This window comes from Calcarisporiella thermophila, assembly GCF_041956535.1.
Source record: "Calcarisporiella thermophila strain CBS 279.70 unplaced genomic scaffold VTP21scaffold_2, whole genome shotgun sequence".
NCBI classification, from domain to species: Eukaryota; Fungi; Calcarisporiellomycota; class Calcarisporiellomycetes; order Calcarisporiellales; family Calcarisporiellaceae; genus Calcarisporiella; species Calcarisporiella thermophila.
This window is the reverse complement of record NW_027192192.1, coordinates 152329-171730: the sequence shown is the minus strand read 5'-3', so window position 1 is coordinate 171730 and position 19402 is coordinate 152329. Positions and strand designations below refer to the sequence as shown.

Here is a 19402-nt window from a genome sequence, read left to right as displayed (position 1 = left end):
AGTGAGATATAGATAATGTGAATAGGATTTACTGTGTGCCCGTCACACTCAATTTCTTCAAGTGCTCCATAAAGACTTGCAAGCTAACATCATCTGTGAAGATGGCCGCGCCTTGTGGCGTACCATACCCACCGGACATATGAGTCGTAGATGGGTTTAGTTTGCTGAGTAAGAATCTTGCCTGGCTTCCTCCCTGGTCGCACACAATGTATCTAGGGATGGGGAAGCGATCCGCTAATAAATCTTGAGAGTCGAGCACAGGTGCCTCGAGCAGCTGTGCGAAATTTTCATATCCCTCTTGGTTCTGATAACCCGCCTCACGCCATTGTGCCACGGTCTCACCATGGAAAATAAGCAAGTGGAAGAAGGTGTCTAGCAGAAGAATGGCATCCGGTTGAATCGAGATTGAATCGAGGAGCACCGGTCGTGGGGGGGTATCGATACCGTAGGAGGTCAAAGTGGGCTGGATCATTACGAGGGAGTTGTTGACATCCTCGTGATTAAGCGCGTGTCTATTTAGAATAACCATCAGCAACCTAGTACAGGATGGGAGTTTTCACGATTCCCAGGATAACTCACCGGTAGAATGCAGACTCGTCCGGACTCGCATTGAAAACCTGCAAGAATTGACTTCTTCTCAGATGGAACATGAATTGTGGATAAATGGAGAAGTTCGGAGAAAGCTGGAAAGACGATGGGTCGTCCTTTCTGTAGTCCGCAAACTTTTGGCATAATCGAATCAACATTCGGTCCAGCCACCTGAGAACGTCTGGTCCATCGTCGATTTCTGACTTGAACACTGCAATACGTGCCATGAGAACCGCAGCGGCCTCCTGGTCAAAGGAGGCAGCAACAATTGGTCCGGCGTTGTCAGCCCAGTTGCGTGCAATGGTTGTCACTCGCAAACGATATTGCCCGCTAGCATGCTGGAAATAGGTGACAAATTGGATTAATCCCCTAGCTCCTTGGGTAACCGGCTGTGCTTGTTGGTTAGCCACTTCGAAGTAGATGGCCTGAGTTGTGCGAGGAGTAATGCTACACATCTTCCACGCAGATGTGCCGCCCAAGCCGATCTCCGTTTCACCCACACAGGCGCTCTTTTTCCCAGCTGATATGGCAGGTCCGATCAACCCACTGACCTTCAATTCGCGAGTGGTCTGTACATCAAGTGTGGCATTGAATCCCATTTGTAGATGGCCTTGGGAGTCTTTTTGGAATACTCGATGGAAACTCTGTTTGAAGATGGCGGTTGTGAAGGAGTCAGAAAGCACCATAAAACCTCCCGTTTGGTTAACCATGGAGCGCATTTCATGCAACCCCACTTGGTCAAGACACCCGGCAAATATATCAATTGCATGGCCGTTGTTTGCAGCACGTTTGGCTAATCCTTCATAGAACTATGGAATATATAATTGTAAATAGAAGTTTATCCAATCAAAGGAAAAATATGTATACCTTTTGAGCTTTCTTGAAATATCGCGCCGCATCTTTCTCGATATCGTGATGCGATCGGATCGGTTCCCGAAGCTCGTTGCTCACAACCATTCCTGGTCCTTCAGTCGCTGCACCACCAGCAAAGAGCATGATGCGAGCTCCTGTGTTAGGGAATGCGGACTAAAGAATCGTGAGAATCATAGAGGAACAAAGTGTATTCAAACTACAAGAAACTACCTCCATCAGGCCGATTGCAACACTCATGGCAACGCCAGTGCAACGCTGGGGACGTTTATCGTTCGCGACGGGCCAGGGATCCCGCTGTAGATTCTCAAGAATCGAGGTCAAAGTGAACTCACAGTCTTTAATGGGTAGCAGGAAGCTAAATTATCAAATCATTAGAAGCAAGACTCAAGAACTTCGAAATATCAGAATAAACATCTACCGATTGTTCTGCGGCTGCTGCTGTGGCTGGCCAGGAGCATTCATAGTTTGAGGGCGCGCAACAGGTGTGCCAATGCCAAGCATTTCCTGAATTTGTTTAGCAGCATACTCTTTTGTACCTCGGAACACGTAGGATTTTGGGCAATCGCTGTATCCCAGCTCATGCACTTGGGCCTATACAGATTAGATTAATAGAATGAAGACTTGTATTTTTAGAGTAGCACAACATACCATTGTCCCAAATGTGATCAAGCCGACCCAAGCGTATGGAGGCAGTAAGCTCAAGCTTACAAGCAATGCATCCTTGAGCGCCTTGAGATCTTCCTCATCTTGGCAAGTGTCCACGACATAGAGGACAATAAGAGGAACACTTGCGGATCGATTGAGGTTATACTCTATTGTCGTGTATTTTGGGAGTAACTCTGCTGGCAAATTCGTATTCGAGATGTCTTTGTAGTGCGGAGGAAATTGATTACGTTGCAAACAGAACGGACAGATCCACATTTTGCCTCGGACATCAATTTGGCTGCAAATACATCATCTTGTTGAGTGTTCAGAAGGAGCATTCAATTTATATATTTACTAACCAGTATGGATTCAGAATTGCACGACATGGGGCTTTGCATGCTACTGGTTCGTACCAAATTGGATTTTCCACGAAATCTTCCCGATCCTTCATAGGTGTATAGAGGCACGAGATGGGTACCACCATACGGTTTGCCTCTACGCGCGACGAAGGAAATACATTCCAGGAGAAGCGGATACCATCTTGGTCCTCAATCTCTTCGAAATTCATGCTCATTCTCGAAAATATTAGGAAATTAGGACGAAGGGAGCGTACTAACTTCTCTTTTGCTCTAATGAGTACGATGTTTTTTTTTTCGGATGCGAAGTTTCGCTCCCTAGCGCGATATTCAACGTATACATCTGACGAAACTCGCGGGTTCGTGGCGCAGCTGCTGTTGCTCAGCAGTTTTGTAGATCGTTCGGTGAAATCATTATCCCCGCAAATATTTTTATACATCTTATTTAATATGGCAAACGCCTTTATAACTCTCTTTTAATTTTGACCAACAATAAATTCGTGATAACTACTTAGATTTCAAAGGTGCACTTGAGAATCGCTATGGTTAGCGAGAATAACACTGAAAATGAGGAGCAGCAGGATCCCGCGGATCATCCTGATAAACGGCAGGCTCAAGCACCTGCTCCTTCAACATTACCCATTCCTGAACAACTCTCCAGTCATCAAGCTCAACCCTATTTAGCAAGAATCCCATCCAAAGATAACGCCTCTACAGCTTCAAAAAACAATCGCTCGGTTTCTGCCACCTCATCGCAAGTGTCCCCTTTTCAAAATTTTATGCATCGGCTCCTACATCCCGAGCAGAGTTCGTCAACTATGAAGCCGCGCTTTGAGCTTTTACCAGATGGGAAACACATTCATCATCTGAATCCACAACCCTTAAGGAAATCTCATTTGAGCCATTTATTCCATCGCGAGCGACATTTAGCCGTGGGGCAACATAATGAAGAAAAGGGAAAGGGGCTTGAAAAAGTGAAAGAAAAAGTAGAAGGATCGCAGAATGGTTCGGAAAAGAGCCTGTGTGAAAAGTATGGAACAGTACAAGAAGTTATTGGGCAAGGAGCGTGGGGCGTTGTGCGGGTTGCGCATAAACTAGATCTAAACAATCCAGGCTCAGGAGAGACGCTGTATGCTGTCAAGGTAAAGAAATGAAATAAGACAGAGACTGAATAGATATAAAGGGTACATGGCGCTTAATATTACGGTTTGCATTGAAAGGAATTCAAAAAGCGGCATCAGGAGACAAATAAATCTTATGTCAAGCGCTTGACCTCTGAATTTTGCATATCCTCCACTCTTCATCATATCAACATTATCCGTACTTTAGATCTCCTTCCATGGCCTAGAACAGATGAATATTGTGAGGTGATGGAATATGCAGGTGGAGGGGATGTCTATAGCCTTATAAGCTCGACAAAAGATGGTTTGGAGCCTGCGGAGGCGGACTGCTTTTTTAAACAGCTGGTAAACGGAGTAAATTATTTGCACAAACTCGGAGTGGCCCACCGGTATGAAACTTAAATTTTGACACGCGCTTTCACATCTTCTAATTTTCCTTACCTAACATTCAACAGAGATTTGAAGCCAGAGAATTTGCTTCTCACCATTGATGGTTGCATCAAATTGGCAGACTTTGGTAACAGCGATTGTTTCCGAATTCCCTGGTGCAAAGAATCCGAAGTTCAGCTCTCACGCGGCATTGTGGGCTCCACTCCATACATTGCCCCCGAATTATGGATGGACACAGATTACGATGCACGTCTTGCTGATGTGTGGTCGTGTGGAATCATATACGTGGTTATGCGAACTGGATGCATGCTGTGGCAAGTGGCACGCGACGGACAAGATTTCCGCTGGAATGAATATAAAGACATCATGAAACGGCGACATCAGCGAGAGCAAGCTAGATGCAACAAAGGAGAAGAAGGCACTATTGAAATGGGGGCTTCTGCAATTGGTTGGATGGGATACGAACCCATTGAGCAGTTGGGAAAGGTGGGTATTGACTTGTAATAATCTGGATGGTGTTTATTGATCTTGAAAATTTTTCTTGTCAGGGGGTCAAGAACTTGCTTTATCACATCCTTGAGCCCGACCCTAAATATCGATTCTACACAAGTGATATCCTCTCAGACGAATGGTTCACCTCGATTTACTGTTGTCATGAGTCGAACGAGGCTGAGGAACATACTGAAGCTGAGGTGAGAACAGAGATATAGTTTGAAAAAGGGATGATTGATATATCAAGCCTTGTTTTATCTGAACAGGAATCTCAAGACCATCAACATGACAAGGCCAGTAGTTCCAAGCCTGCATGATATTGTAAATTTCGTTGATATTTTGCTCTTTATTGATGTTCGCAGTATTTCTGAAACTGATTTATTCAATAATGGCGCACATTTGATTGTAATATCATTCTTGTTTTCATTGTATAGATATCACTTTTTTCTATGTTAAGAATGCTATATTAAGCAACTATAAAAGGATCAGTGTGGTTGAAACGAGTCTGAGCATGTCTTGGATTGTCAAGCGAATTTGACAACCCTTCAATGCGCATCGGAGTATTGTTTCTATACCAAATTAAAACTCTGCTCCCGTATGTGTTCTGTTTTTTCCTTCACAAAGTTTTTGTTTGATTCCTTTCTATTACTCAACGGTTCACCTTCACTCATTTCTCGTTCTGCTCCACCCCGCCCCTCCCCTTTTTCCCCTCTCCCATCGATTTCATTATCATATTTGTATTTGGACTGATTTAATCGATTTCTTCATCATCCTCTCATTATTTGAATGTCGCTTCATACATCATCCCACACTTCCAGTACTGAATCGGAAGGTAGCCTTTCCATCCGAAAGTTATTTTCACTTTCATCTCTTTCGTGGAATGGTGCTAAGAATCAATGCCAATCATCCCATTCGTCTCCCCGAATTCTCGAATGCTCAACGGATATACCAGAACATAAATTGGGATCATGCCGCAGATACTCTGCGGGTTCTCTAATAACTAGCAATCGATTAATGCGGATGTTATCAGGAGAAGAGCTCACCGAGAAAGAAGAAGGAATTTCCAAGGTATATTTTTTATGAGAATATATTTTTTATGTCCGAATGAATATTACATTGTAAAATAATGCGGTATACCATGTTATAAATAGCCTCGGGACAAATATACATTTCGACGTTGGAGCACCCCGCTTAATCTTGACATGATTGACAGAGAATTTGGTGCGGATGAGCTGAACTGTTTTGGACCAGGAGGTTTCTCGCAGACCCCGGCTCTCGAGGTAATGGCTCCGAGAACTGACCGACTTTATTCGTCTCGCAACAACCCAAATCCTCATCCATTTAAACAATACAATCTCGGTGAATCAAACGATGAGAACGTTATTTTGTCGAATGAATCTTCTTCTTCAAGCGTATGTGAAATAGAATCAATAGTAGAAACCAACTCCGAAAAGGGACTGGCTCCCTTACCAAAAGCATCCTCATCATTAACAACCAAGTTGGAGCCAGTGATGTCTCATCATGCCTCCAGTGAGCCGACTATTTCTGGAATCGGCACAAGCAACGTGAAAGAAACTTTGAGAGAAGAAGATGCTGCTGAAGTGGCCCGGCTGTGCTTTGAAGGAAATGAAAAGTTTGTCAGCAGGAGACAGCTCGCCGAGTTCTTAGGAAAAGAGTACGTGTTCCATTCCCCACGTGTCTATTTTATTTTGAACGACCACTAAATTCATATTTACATGCCATTTTGTAGCAAAAAGATCAACTCATTAATCCTGCAACATTATATGTCGCTCCTGGACTTTAAAGACAAGGATTTGAATATGGCCTTCCGAGATCTCTGCAGTCGTCTGTACGTAAAAGCAGAAACACAGCAGATTGATCGAATTTTGAAGGTATTTGCGGACCGTTATCAAGAGTGCAATCCGAAAAATATTTTCAATTCTGCCGGTGAGTTATCTAGTACACGAATTTTCTCAAACTTGCACTAAATAAAGCACTCCGATAATCTTCTAGAAGTGGTACATGCCGTTTCCTATTCACTACTTCTCCTCAACACAGATCTCCACATTGCCCAAGTGCCTCGTAAAATGACACGCTCACAGTTTGTTCGTAACACCTTGGAAGTTGTGCAAGTCGTAGACCCTTCTGTAAACACGTCCAAGCTTGAGCCTGTCCTTCGCGACCTCTATACCTCCGTTCGTCTAAGCCGTGTGGAACAGCCTGCCAACTGTAGTCCGGAGCTTGGAAAAAGCGGGTCAGAAAAACGCACAACCAGGTGGGGCAAGGATATGTTCACTAGAATTTGGCCAAATACGGCACAGCTTCCATCTCAAGTGCCTCCTGAGTACGATAGTGGGAGTAGACCAGGAACTCCGGGCATAGCTGAAGATGCGAAGCGAACAGCTTTGATGGGTTCCTTGCAAGCCGGTTTTGCGAGCGCCATCGCATTGGAAACACACTCAAGCAGCTCAATCGAGGTAAATACTAGCTTTTAATCGGGTGGATATGTAGAAGATAAATACTGAAAACTGTTCCTATTTCTCTATAAAGAATGGAAGCATGCTCGATGTTTCCTCCTTCGGCAGTCCTCTCCGTCACAATACCTTAACAGATGAGGACACTATTTCAACACAATCCTCCATCTCCTCCCATTTGCTCTCGGTCTGTACACAGCCCTCGGTCATGCCTCATATCGGGGCTCCTTATGTAAAAGAAGGGGTTCTCATCCGGAAACACCTCCTCGAGAAACAGGGTGTTCGAGCAAAGCATCGCGAATGGCAAGAATGTTTTGTTGTGGTCGACCGCGGTCGCCTTATGATGTTTCGCTTCGACAAATACGGGAGTAGCTCGCACACGAAATTGTGTCGCCGAAGTCGTCCTTTGACCATGTGGATGCGCGAAGCCTCCAGTTCAGAACTTCTTTCGAAGCGCCACTCTGTGGTCGAAAAAGAGACCTCCGAGAACAAACCCGAAATCGCACAAGTATTCGGCGGAGGTAACTGGATGACAAACGCAATACCAATTGGGGAACTAAGCTTGCGACACACTATCGCCAAAGCACTACCAGCAGGTTACTCGCGCACTAGAAACAATGTGTTCGCGCTGACGCTTCCCAATGGCGGGACTTATCTTTTCCAAGCAGGCACACAGCAGCACGTCTTAGAATGGTGTCGAACTTGCACATACTGGGCAGCGAGAGAGAGCCGGCCCCCCTTATTAGGCGGCGTTAGTAGCATCGAATATGGATGGAATTCGATCGTGCTTAAATCAGAGAATAATGAAGACAATTCCAGTTTATGCCCCCCGGAAACACAGCAGCCTCAATCGAGAAGGGCTTCGTTTGTTGGCATGTTTGGCGATGCTCACAGAGAGAAAAATACCAAACCCACGGTCCAAGAATGGCAACCGCCCCTGGCACCGACACAGGCGAGCCCACATTCTTTTGATGAGGCAGAACAGCTGCAGGCTCTTCAGCAATACATAGCCAATTTAGAAAAAGAGTTGGAGGACCATACAAACTATAGAGAACCTTTGCAGACCTTGGTAAATATCCCTTCTGATAGTCTATACATCTTCCATCATGGGGGAGACTGTTTGTTTTGTTTCTATTCTTTTAATCATACTGATCTTTGATATTATGATCGTTTAGTATCCACCAAAATCCACCAATTACTCTAGGGCGATATCCAACTGGGAGCGAAAAAGCCAGTATCTTTTGCACGAGCTTGTCAAATACCAGGAATACGCGGAATCACTTGCGAAATCGATAGAATTCCAGGCAGAGATGAAACAGGAGAAAACAAATTGATCCAAGAGACTGAGGACACGAAGTACGGAATGGTGATATGCGGGGGATCATTATGGAACGAGGAACGCTTTAAAATGTACAGGATAATTGCGTGCTTCTCTGTTTATTTACAAAGGGATATTGTTGTTTTTATATATTTGCTGTTTTTCTTTTGTATTTAAAAATTGTTGTTTGATATTGTACAACTGCCTTTCCGACTTCTTTAGCTGGTAACACAACCCTATGTTTGGAAGAAGTTGCCGGTTTAAGGTATTTTACCATGCCCAGTGGCGTATATTTAATAAATAAATTAAAAGTTATGTTGTAATCCATGTTTATTGTGGTTCCGAAACCATCACATCACCCCTTCAAGGAAAAAATAAAATGAGAATTGATTCTACAAAATTAGAAACAAACACCCCTCCTCTAATATCCCTCATCTCGGTGCCGCTTCTGCTGTCGCGCGCGGAACAGATCATATTCCGGTGGCCGATTTGGCCCAATTCCCCTTGGCTCCCGGTCATCATCTTCGTGTTCCCGGTCTCCTTTGCGTTTGGTTCCTCCACGCTTGGATCCACCCCCGCCACCACCGCCTTTAAACTTACTACGTCCTCGACCGGATACGCCATCTCGTCCGTTGCGCCCATATCTCCCAGGAGAGTGTCCCCCCCGATCATCTCGAAGGGGTGGAGTAAGTCGCGATGCCCCAGCACCTGAAGGAAGAGGAGGCATGATGGCCGAAGCGATTTGGGAACCCATCAACACCTCTAGTAGTGCGGATGCATTAAATACAGGTCCTATATATTAAGAGAAAAAAAATAATTCTTCTATAAGTCACTCTCGTTAACTAAAAAAAAAATTAAAAATCGTAGCCGACCATTGAAAGTATTCGCAGGTGGCAATGCGGTCAAAAAGTTCGCAACTGCCTCAGGTAAATATCCCATTGCCCCCGTTGAGATCCAAACGGGCTGTGTATGACCGGTCTCTCCACCTCTCGAGGATATGTCTCCACCAGTGGGGGGAGGGGTCCCAACGGCAGGAGACCCCGCTCGTTCCATGTTATCCAGCGCTGCGCGCTTCAAATCTTCCGGACTCGCTTTGTATGGAGTCCACTGTGTAAGATCAGGACGAGGGAAGCGCTCTGGGTGGTAAGATTCAAGTAAGGGTCTTTTATCTTCGTCTCGTGAATATCGATCCTTTTCAGCGGCAAGTTCACTAAGGTCAAGACGGGGAGTTTCTTTGGCTATTTGTCGCCGAGCTAATCGAGAAGGTGAGCATAATAAAAGCAGAGAGAATTTGAATGAATATTATTTGTTCCTTGAATAAATTAAATCTAGGCCACTCACCAGCCCCACCCAGTTCCTTCTCCTGAATTACGTCGATGTCTTCATAACTACATCTTGCGACAAAACGATCTAAATCCGTTTCTATTTCCAACCACTACGTTAGTAGAGTAAAAAGGGACACCGGGATTTCGTCACTAACCTTCTGTGTAAACCTCGGCCCGTCGACGATCCAAAGTCTGGATTGAAACAAGTTCACCGTATCGGTTCTCGTATTCCATCAATCTGTCCCACAGGATTCGTGCCTTTTCTGAGGGAATATTGACTAGCACACGTTCAAACAGTGCTCGTGCGTCTATACAGGAAACTCGGTCAGCATCATTTGATACAAGTGTTAGACACAAGATATCTACTATTGCTATCATTCAGCATCAGCAGGAACTCCAGGTAGTGAGCTGCGTAATCAGGGTCATCGCTAAACGATTTTAACCCAAACTCAAAGATCTTGCCTGCTACCGTGCGATCCTTGCTACAGAAGTATTCCATCAAAGCTAGAGGATGGAGAAAATATGGATAAAGACATTCAGCGCGTAAAAATGTGGATTCACTTTACCAGAAGCTAAAAATACATGATAAGTGCAATGTTCAAATTTACGGGCTTTTCTAAACACCTGCCGTGCACCGGTAATCCCCTGATGATCGGTGAGGAAAATAAAATCATCAACAAACGCAACATCAATTTCCCACACTTTGCAGTTATACAAACCTCCGCGCGTTTTGCAAAATTCATATACATAATCCACACCAAGGAACAACCCCTTGCCAATGCGTCTATCTGCTCCTTCTGGCGCTCTTCTATTGCGCTTCGCCCCACATCCTTTTCGCGCTCTTTTTCCCGCAACCGCTCCCGCATTTCTCCATCCAGCTCCATGTTTTTTTCGTCAGACTCTTTTTCTGCCTCAGCCAATTGCGCCTCTAGAGCCTTTAACTCTGCCTCTGTGTTGCTTTTTACCTCTTCAATCACTTTGGTGAGGTTGTTGAGAATCGATTCGAAGGCCGTATGACATTCTGTGATATGGCTACGAGACTCCTCGATTTCAACATAAGCAAAGTGAAGCAAGTAACTATAGTGAAACGATAGACATAAAAATTGGAGGGCAACTTCCCGACCGATAATGAAAATGTTGATCTTACCTAGTCGGAAGCACCTCCATTCCATCCTTCAAAAGCAGCGCCGCCTGCTCTACTTGATTGTGCTCGATGCGATATCGAGCAAAATCGTACCACAGCTCAGGATAGTATCGCATATGTAACAGCGCCTGGTGGTATGCATAGTTCACTCGATCGGCAAGCATATTGCTATCCTCCAGTTGCAAAGGATTCGAGCGCTCCCATGCTATATATCGCTTCCATATTTCGAGCTAAAGACAGCAAATATAATTTGAATTATTTATATTTTAGAGACAAAAGTAAAGCTATTCAATATACCTGAATGATCTCCTTCTCGGTCCACTGCGGAGGACGAGGAAGTCCTCCACGCACCAAACCCTCCGAAACAATTCGCATTTCTCGCAGCACCGTTCTTGCGGTCATATAGTAAGAAGACTTCTCTGCTAGGAATTTTTTCGCCTACATTGGAAACAAATACAAACGAATATTCAGCGAACCATTTAAATAAAAAGAAAAAAAAATCAGTCAATCACCGTGATTTTATTTAGAGAGTTTTCGAATTGATCATATTCTTTCCAAAGAACCTCCACATTGTTTAAGGGGATGCATATGGCTCTCTGATAAATTTGTCGTAACTTGTCCATCTTGCGCTGTTCTTCCCATGTATTCTGTGTCTAATAGAATAAATTAAACCAGTCGTTAATTTATTGCTTAACATAGGAATGGCGCAATCGTATCTCCAAGTAAAACTGAACGATACGAGAGCTATTTCTTATCTTCATTAGACGCATTGAAAAGCATGAAATGAGGAGAATGTTATAAAAATGTGGAGGAAAGAAATGGAGGAGAGGGTATAGAGGAGAGAATATAGAACAGTGATAGAAGGGATATAAATAAAACAATGGATCTAAATCGGAAAAAAAAAAGAGATAGAATTAATATGCAAAATAAATACATACCTCTCCACTCTTTATGAAAAGCAGATAATCACTCCAAATGGAACCTGCCTCCCGGTCCATTCCTACTTTATTGATCACTAATTCGTATGCTTTGTCTACAGTTGTGCGCGCCTCGGGTGTCATCCCAGTGCTCCCTTTCTCAGCGCCATTAATCCGCCGAATGTAATTGATATAATACCGCCATAGGTCTACTGATAATACTGTTTTAAGACAACGCGCAAATATTGATTCGACGCGTTCAAATTCTTCATTTTTTAGCTCGAATTCCACGTAGTTTATCCAATGTCGAGACTGTGAATAACGGGAAAAAACGAGGTTAGAATATACATTTAGTCGCAAGAAGAAAAAAGAAACATACCGATGTTGGAAATTGTTTTAAAAATCGTTCATATACTCTACGGATCTCGTCCACAGTGCCCCTTGATTGCACCTCGGTTAAAAGTTGAGACCATGTATCAAATTCAAATGGATCATTTCGAATCCGCGCATCGAGCTTTTCTATCCGCTCCCGCTTAGCAATTTCCTTTTTGCTAGGCTGTGTGGGCGGGAAGGACAACTCGGCTGCGGCTGACGACGATTTCGGAGGGTTTGAAGGAGGTGATACAGTTGGATTATCTGTTTGTGACGGAAGTGTCTGTTGCTGCTCTGGCTGAGGCTCATCTTGCTGTTGCTGCTCCTGTGATGGTTGATTTACTTGAGTGGTGTCAGCAGGAGGCAGATCCTCTATCACTTTCTCCTCAGGCTCTTCCATTGTGGCAGTTTGATATAGAGGCAATCGCAAGATATATAGAGAAATTGAAAAACTTATTTAGTAGGGCTTATTGCGGTAATTTGATTCAGCCAGCAAACTGAAAGGCCAATCCATTACAAGTCACACACTATGAATGCGTACTCTGCCTACATAAACTCGCAAATTAGGCCAGAGCAAAATAGTGAAATCCTCCAATATATGTCCCTAGAATCGGATAACTTTCCTAGATTACCCTACGTGCGTAGTACGCGGTCGATGAAGGATGGTGGAAGGCAAGAGAAAGGATGGGCGTTTTCCATATTGCTAAATAATTTAGTTTGATTTTATAACATTTGCACTCCAAATTCTATAACTTGAGGGAACTGTATATTTTGACAATCATTTAGCAAAACGTAAATTTTTTCATTGCAAAATTTGCTAAATATCCATTTGCCAATATTCTCAATTCATAACAAAACTATGTCCTATTAATCCATGAAGAATTACGTTATATGTGTCTTCTCACCAAAATACTATTATATTTATTAATAAATCTCAATTCAAATGATAAAACTCATAAATCGTAAGATTCTCTCCATATTAAGGAAGATTATCTTGAGACTCGCTTGCTTACTCAATATCGAACATCCATTGCTGTTTTGGATTATTGGGGAAATCCTAGCATAATCAAAGTTCACATTTTTGTAAATTATCTCGGTTTTTAGTAGCATAATGGGTGAAATACGCAATTTCTTACAATCAGCACATCTGCCACAATCTTCGTACCAGGTTTGATATTATCGCCTTGCGCTGAAATACAGACTTTGGGATCATAGGGCATTATATAGTCATAATTATAACTGTATGAATATAAAGAATGAGTTATTTCATATATCTCATCTAACAACTCTTCGAATTTAAATCACAATCATCGATATTAATAGTAGCAATTAGTATACATACGCCCAAAGCTGATTTATATTCGTTGGTGGCTCTCTCCTTTTTCCCTGCACCAGCTCTGAATCAGGCCTTATGCTGCCTCCACCACTGGCTCCCTTGACCTCCAAAACTAGTCCAGATTTTTTGTTGATAAGAAAGCCATCGTCGTATCTAAATAATGTATAATTAGCTACTTATATTATATTTGCGGATGGAGAGAGGTATGAGTTAGTTTGATAAATCGAAAGAGAAGAATACTATAGTTAAAGCATAATTGGAGCCTTTGAAAGGATTTATGAAGATATCAATGGATAAAGAAGAAAAATCCAGATAATTACTTCCACAATTGATTATCATTGAGCAAAGCCTTCCTGTTCCAAAGAATAATACTTGCTCCTTCTTGTGTACTACCATCCTTAACGTCGAGGACCTGTCCACTATACACGTTCCGAATGAAAAAATAACCTTCTGGAAAGCTCATCGTATCGAAAATTTGTCAAATTAAATCTGTTTTTGAGTAAGGGATAATTGATGAAAAGTGTCCCTTTTTATATATTGCGATTAATAGCTGGCTGGGACTGTATGCACTGAGTAATCAGATGTTCACTTGGATTAATATTTTACAGTTCAATTAGGAAATTGAAGTTTAAATAATGAAAATGTTTTTAATTCGTAAATCAGAATATTTGCTTATAAGGTAAATATGAATATATTGGCACAATGCCGTGAGAGCACAACACCATCTTATATACACGCAATTTTGTATCAGATGATAGCTAAAAATATGTTTTTGTTATGGACGGAATCCAAACATTGTATACTAGTGGTAAAGCGCGTGCAGATTCGCACGGCACTTATTTTACATTTATCATTCGGGCTCAACGGTAATATTAAAACTATTTCATGCACTTGCGTTCATAGGAGATGAGATTACAAAGGAAGGAGGGAAGGGTAAAGGTTACAACCTCAAAAGGAAAGGGTAATGATGGTATAATTGGATGGAATCATGGGAATTATCTGCCTTAATCGAATCCAGGAAACGGTTCTTGCTCTGTGTGATTATATCAAAGTTCAAGCCTATGCGTGTAATGGCAGAACGGATGTAAGTTGGGACGCTCAGACTCTCCAGAAAGGCGTGCATGTTGTTGTTAGAATTCCAGACCGTAACTTGGATATTATCAAGTGCTATCCATACAGTACATATCAAGGCGTTCGTTTGGATGGAGCGGATGAAATACTTTCTCGAGGGTTTAAGGACTAAATTTATGATATATTCCAACTTCATCCTCGCGAACTCCAGGTGGTACTTCTCTCGGCTGTGTTATCCCCGAATGTGCTCGAAATAATGACCAAATTCATGCGTGATGCTGTTTGCATCTGTGTGAAGTGTTATGAACTCACAAACTTAATGGTGCAAGTTGCCTATGTTCCCTTTGAGTAGATGGATTTTTTTTATTGAATTTGCTGGAACATTTCTGCCCTACTTGGATTAAACAGTTCTACTCCTCAGTTGGAAAGGGGAACAAAATAGAAACCCTGAGTGACATCTATGAATCGATTAATGTCAGCTATAAAATAAACGGACACTTAAAAATAGCATGCTTATCAACGGATGAGCAATGCACAGAAGCGAGAAAATGTAGTAGGAAGAATATGAGAAAGAAATTAGAAAACAGAGTTCATTGAGGGGTATGGTTTAGAATGGCTACGGGCTGAGGCTCTTTTTTTTGTTTTGCTTTGTTCTAATGCAGTTTCCTGAAGAGAGCACATATATAAAATAAAAAGGGCTCAAACCTACTGCAACCAACCAATAAAAGCTAAAGAAAAACTAGGAAGAATGAAAATAAAGTTTATCGTACACTGTATTTTACGCGAAGCATTATTTTGCTCTCCAAAATCGAGTTTTCTCTTGATAAGGACTTTTATAGCGGAAAATAATATCCTGCACAGGTAAAATAAAGAGAAATGGATGGGGGGTAAATAGCAAACATATAGTATATATAAAACAGAGGCTATATAACAAGTATCGTCTAAAATAACAAGAATAATTCCAGGGTAAGAATAAAAAGGGTGGGGAGAGCAAACATGTACACGTTTGTTAATAAGAAGGTGGAGGAGGAGGCGGGCGAATAGACTGCATATGGTCCGATATCTTTTGAATCTAAGAATCAGGAGAGAGTAGTATGGGCAAAGGTTACATTTCACATACCAGATAATAAAAATGAAATAAATCGTCGGGAAGGAGGACGATAAAACATACCTTTTGATACGACATGTATCGGGGTTTCACTCGTGATATTGGCTGAGCATACAGATCGCATTTCTCCACATCTGTATGTTTCGTTGCCTACCACACGTAGTACATAGTCTCCGGGAGAGATGTTGGTCGGAATCAACACGGTACCGTTGTAGGTGCGGCCCTGCTCCCATTCAGGACGAGTCGCTTTTGCGAGATCATCTGCTAATATGTTCCCATTCCCATCGATAAGTTGCACTTGGACCGAATGTAGCATCGCCACATCCTGATAGACCACTATATGCAAATGAAATGGATAAGGAAAAAAAATTAAAGGAGCGTTGGTTTGGATCAAACACTCACCTTGAAGCTGAAATGGCATTTTGCTTCCCGCCCTGGCGGTCGCATTATCTTGAGGAATTCGTATCCTAAACGTATCTATAAGCTTGATTTAGCATGAAAAGCCAAGTTTTCCGCCAATGCCATCCATTCTACCCACCTCCACTGCATACACTTATGTGCTGGGCTATAAGGACCAAGAAGATGAGGATGGAGACAATAGAGGTCCGAAGTCGCATTAAAAGCATTCTATTTTCTTGTCTTGGAGTTGTTATGCTATTGTCTTCAGGCGGGCACAAGAGAACGGCTAAGGTTGATGAGGCAGAGGAAGAGAGCTTGAAAATCTAAAAAGAAGGAGGAATTTCCTTGAAAACTTCTTTATATATCACATACCATTCATAAGAGTTAAGCTAAGAAAATGTATTTTTTTTATTCAGTGGAACGCACCGTACGGCCCATAAACGTGTCTAGAAGAGAAGGTTAAGAATGAAAATTCCAATTTTTCATGGGCCTTCTCACCAAAATGTGACTGCTTAAATCCGATCAAAAGATTGACATTCCAACGCATACCAATGGACCATGCTGTTGTTTCCATATTAGGAAATGGGCATTGGTCCAATCTTGGGAGTTCGATTTTTCGAAATTTAATCTCTGCTCTTATCTTAATGCATCTCCCCAATGTAAAAAGAAATGCGTTTGTTTATTTCCATAATCAATTTCAAATGAACTGAACGAAATTAAAAATTTTTTTTACATCTACTCGTCATCCTCTTCGTCATCGTCATCTTCTTCCTCAGCCTCTTCAAGCCACTTGATGAATACAATCGCCTAAATGAAAGCAGAGATGGGCATGTGAGGCAAAACACAAGACATGTTCAGAATAGAGGTGAGGTTTACCTTGTCTCTCAACTGACGCTCCGCAGCCGAGCCGGATTTCGATGTCTCGGAGTAATACCAAGCTAGAATGGAGTCTTCATCGAGTACCTCCAACTCGTAGAGATTTTTCATCGCCAAGAGGAAAAATTTGACCGGCAGCGAATTCTCAGCGCAGTGATGCTGTAGGAACAGTCGGTTTAATATAGCAATCCATTACACCAAATGGCTCATATATATGCTGTATTTTACCTGCAGAATTAATAATGCGTCGACTTGATCCTCTTCATCCTGTGCCACCTTACCGATTAATGAACCCCACCGCTTCAGTACTGCCCGAACGCTTCTATCCAAATCTGCACCAAAGTCCACACGTTTAGATACCCACGGGATCACGATTTCTCGCAGATCGTGGAAAGTAGTGTTGAATGCCATGCGAAGAGTGTTGATTTCAAGCGCAGTGTTATCTACAGTGTGATTTTCGTTGAACGCACGGTCGAGAGTTCCGATGACCTCCCGTGTAAAATCCTCGTCCCGATTGGCTTCGTCGTCTGAACTATCGGATGCATCTGAATCTGAATCTTCGTCGTCATTCTCAGCGAGGCTCAGGGCAGCCAAGGAGCCGCCCAACCGACCTGCGTCCAAATTACGAGAGTCTTCGGCAAGATCGTCATCCATCTCATCCTCATCCGGGGTAGGATCAGTATAAAGATAGCCAGCGCCCTTTTCGCCGACTATACTAGTATCATAATCTAATACAGAAAGTGAATTCAATTATAGTCCCTTTCCTCAATATAACGGAGGCTCAGAAAGAGTTAAATTTACGGAAGGTATCATCTTCTTCGTCAGCGGCAACATCTCTATCCGACTCATCCTCGTCTGTCTCGGAAACATGTTTGTGCCGTGTTAATTTTGTGAAAGGCGGAAGTGTTACGTTTGGCCCCACCACCACCTTACCAATAAAAAATAAATATGAGTTATGTTTCTACACTATCGTTTCTTTTCGAAATAAATTTACATTATACGCGATCAAGCACCCGTCCTCCACATGAACACTCTCCTCCAACCGAACCCCATCCGCCAAGATCGAGTTACGAACCGTGCTGCCTGCTCCCACCACTACGCCGTCCCACAAATAGGCACCATCAAGTATCACGTTGGGCCCAATACGACATCCCCTTCCAATCACAGAGTCCCGCACCTGAGCGTTCTCGCCCACGTGGGTCTCTCGGCCGATGATGACCTTGTCCCCGAGTTTGCAGCTACGCGATAAGACAACATCGCGCTGTTTGTAGATATTGCCTCGAAGATGCTCGTAGTCATCTCCCTCCTGGAGATTACTGTCGGGGACAAGGGGATAGGTCCACCTTGACATGATATCCTTGCTAAAATAAATGAATAGTGAAATTTAGGCTACAGTTCTCCCTGTGTTGTCAAGAAAGTGCCGTGCTGTGACTCACCTAACTGAGTCGTAGAGTCGAGTGTTGCTGACACGAGCTGCATACACATCATCCACAATATGGCAATAAATAGTTTTGCCCAATAGATCGGAGGTCACGATGCCATGCACAAAATGTTCGCGCATTTTTTGGTAGTCGAAATTTTCCGTGAAGAGGGCAAGCACCTATAATGCATTGGAGGCTCAACTAGGGTCAACTGCGAGGAGGGGTTGGGTACATGGCACTTACCTCGACCGAACAAATGTCGATTTGACAGTCGATCAAATCGTTCCGAAACTCGATCTCGGGATGGTTCTCGAAAATATTCAACTCACGCAGCTCCATGGTAACCCGCTTCTTTTGCGGATAAGCCTTTAATGACTCGTAATAAACGCATTCGTGTGTTTTTGAATCAATCACAAACGTGGCCGCTTCGTCAAGTGCCCGCGTGCGATGGCGAGCGCTTCCTTTTTTAAGCACCATGGTCATGATGGCATTTTTGTCCTGTGCACGCCGTGCTCTACAACAGTAAAATATCAGCCAAAACAGTTCATCTGCGCATAACAGTAGATCAGGAAGATTACCGATGGACTTCTAGTGCTTTATCCAGGCGAATATTTGATACAACATCGCCACTTACAAGGATAAAATCGTTTGTAATAAGACCTTTGGCATCCAGGTCTCGAAGCGCATCTCCCACCGAGTAGAGTTCCTGAGACACGATGGTCTTAATAGTAACTGGGGAATGTGGTTTGCTGTATTTTGAGTTCCTGCTCACATGATAATAGAAAAAAAAGAGGTACACCAATAAGTGCCAATAAGATCATTACTCTTCACATGGAGTTTCTCACTTGATATATTCCTTGATCTGGTCAGAGTGAGCACAGCAGAAAACGAATATTTCCTCGACACCGGAGATAACCAGTGATTCAAGCGTGTATTCAATTAACGGGACATTGCATAGAGGGAGCAAACACTATTCAGAGGAAATGGGTCAATACCACCGGCAAGCATTTCGCGTATGAATCAAAGTATACCCGTGGTTTATCGATGGTAATGGGCCTGAATCGTTCATTGAAGCTGTCTGCCAGAACAATGGCCTGGAGTACTGGCTCAGACTCTAGTTTATTCGAGTTAGGTGCCATGTCTGCTTAGAAGAATTATAGCAGTGGTCGGGATCTA

The 19402-nt window shown here is 42.9% G+C and overlaps 8 protein-coding genes across 8 annotated transcripts; 3 read left to right on the top strand and 5 right to left on the bottom strand.

The window, feature by feature from the left end:
- Positions 1 to 28: 28 nt before the first annotated feature.
- Positions 29 to 2902, bottom strand: VTP21DRAFT_4147 (uncharacterized protein; the record flags this gene model as incomplete). The annotated part of the gene is made up of 7 exons (XM_069394526.1): positions 29 to 512; positions 580 to 1397; positions 1456 to 1614; positions 1672 to 1816; positions 1880 to 2052; positions 2110 to 2404; positions 2466 to 2902. 7 exons carry the CDS (start codon positions 2900 to 2902, stop codon positions 29 to 31), a joined length of 2511 nt encoding a protein of 836 aa, XP_069255755.1.
- Positions 2903 to 3004: 102 nt separating this feature from the next.
- VTP21DRAFT_4146 (uncharacterized protein) lies at positions 3005 to 4782 on the top strand (the record flags this gene model as incomplete). The annotated part of the gene is made up of 5 exons (XM_069394525.1): positions 3005 to 3604; positions 3683 to 3972; positions 4039 to 4459; positions 4522 to 4665; positions 4732 to 4782. 5 exons carry the CDS (start codon positions 3005 to 3007, stop codon positions 4780 to 4782), a joined length of 1506 nt encoding a protein of 501 aa, XP_069255754.1.
- Positions 4783 to 5251: 469 nt separating this feature from the next.
- Positions 5252 to 8273, top strand: VTP21DRAFT_4145 (uncharacterized protein; the record flags this gene model as incomplete). The annotated part of the gene is made up of 7 exons (XM_069394524.1): positions 5252 to 5297; positions 5418 to 5533; positions 5617 to 6140; positions 6216 to 6412; positions 6479 to 6942; positions 7016 to 8008; positions 8115 to 8273. The coding sequence occupies 7 exons, from the start codon at positions 5252 to 5254 to the stop codon at positions 8271 to 8273; spliced, it is 2499 nt and encodes an 832-aa protein (XP_069255753.1).
- A 405-nt stretch (positions 8274 to 8678) lies between these two features.
- VTP21DRAFT_4144 (uncharacterized protein) lies at positions 8679 to 12415 on the bottom strand (the record flags this gene model as incomplete). Its single annotated transcript, XM_069394523.1, has 12 exons — positions 8679 to 9049; positions 9130 to 9510; positions 9599 to 9679; positions 9738 to 9890; positions 9949 to 10086; positions 10149 to 10227; positions 10302 to 10659; positions 10730 to 10956; positions 11024 to 11164; positions 11239 to 11379; positions 11665 to 11955; positions 12023 to 12415. 12 exons carry the CDS (start codon positions 12413 to 12415, stop codon positions 8679 to 8681), a joined length of 2754 nt encoding a protein of 917 aa, XP_069255752.1.
- Positions 12416 to 13024: 609 nt separating this feature from the next.
- Positions 13025 to 13814, bottom strand: VTP21DRAFT_4143 (uncharacterized protein; the record flags this gene model as incomplete). The annotated part of the gene is made up of 4 exons (XM_069394522.1): positions 13025 to 13072; positions 13152 to 13254; positions 13358 to 13504; positions 13672 to 13814. The coding sequence occupies 4 exons, from the start codon at positions 13812 to 13814 to the stop codon at positions 13025 to 13027; spliced, it is 441 nt and encodes a 146-aa protein (XP_069255751.1).
- A 525-nt stretch (positions 13815 to 14339) lies between these two features.
- On the top strand, positions 14340 to 14594 carry VTP21DRAFT_4142 (uncharacterized protein; the record flags this gene model as incomplete). The annotated part of the gene is made up of 1 exon (XM_069394521.1): positions 14340 to 14594. The coding sequence occupies one exon, from the start codon at positions 14340 to 14342 to the stop codon at positions 14592 to 14594; it is 255 nt and encodes an 84-aa protein (XP_069255750.1).
- A 769-nt stretch (positions 14595 to 15363) lies between these two features.
- Positions 15364 to 16308, bottom strand: VTP21DRAFT_4141 (uncharacterized protein; the record flags this gene model as incomplete). Its single annotated transcript, XM_069394520.1, has 5 exons — positions 15364 to 15494; positions 15594 to 15866; positions 15933 to 15997; positions 16065 to 16215; positions 16302 to 16308. 5 exons carry the CDS (start codon positions 16306 to 16308, stop codon positions 15364 to 15366), a joined length of 627 nt encoding a protein of 208 aa, XP_069255749.1.
- A 356-nt stretch (positions 16309 to 16664) lies between these two features.
- VTP21DRAFT_4140 (uncharacterized protein) lies at positions 16665 to 19365 on the bottom strand (the record flags this gene model as incomplete). The annotated part of the gene is made up of 10 exons (XM_069394519.1): positions 16665 to 16736; positions 16806 to 16964; positions 17034 to 17533; positions 17607 to 17733; positions 17800 to 18166; positions 18242 to 18405; positions 18470 to 18740; positions 18805 to 18990; positions 19072 to 19196; positions 19258 to 19365. The coding sequence occupies 10 exons, from the start codon at positions 19363 to 19365 to the stop codon at positions 16665 to 16667; spliced, it is 2079 nt and encodes a 692-aa protein (XP_069255748.1).
- Between the last annotated feature and the right edge of the window lie 37 nt (positions 19366 to 19402).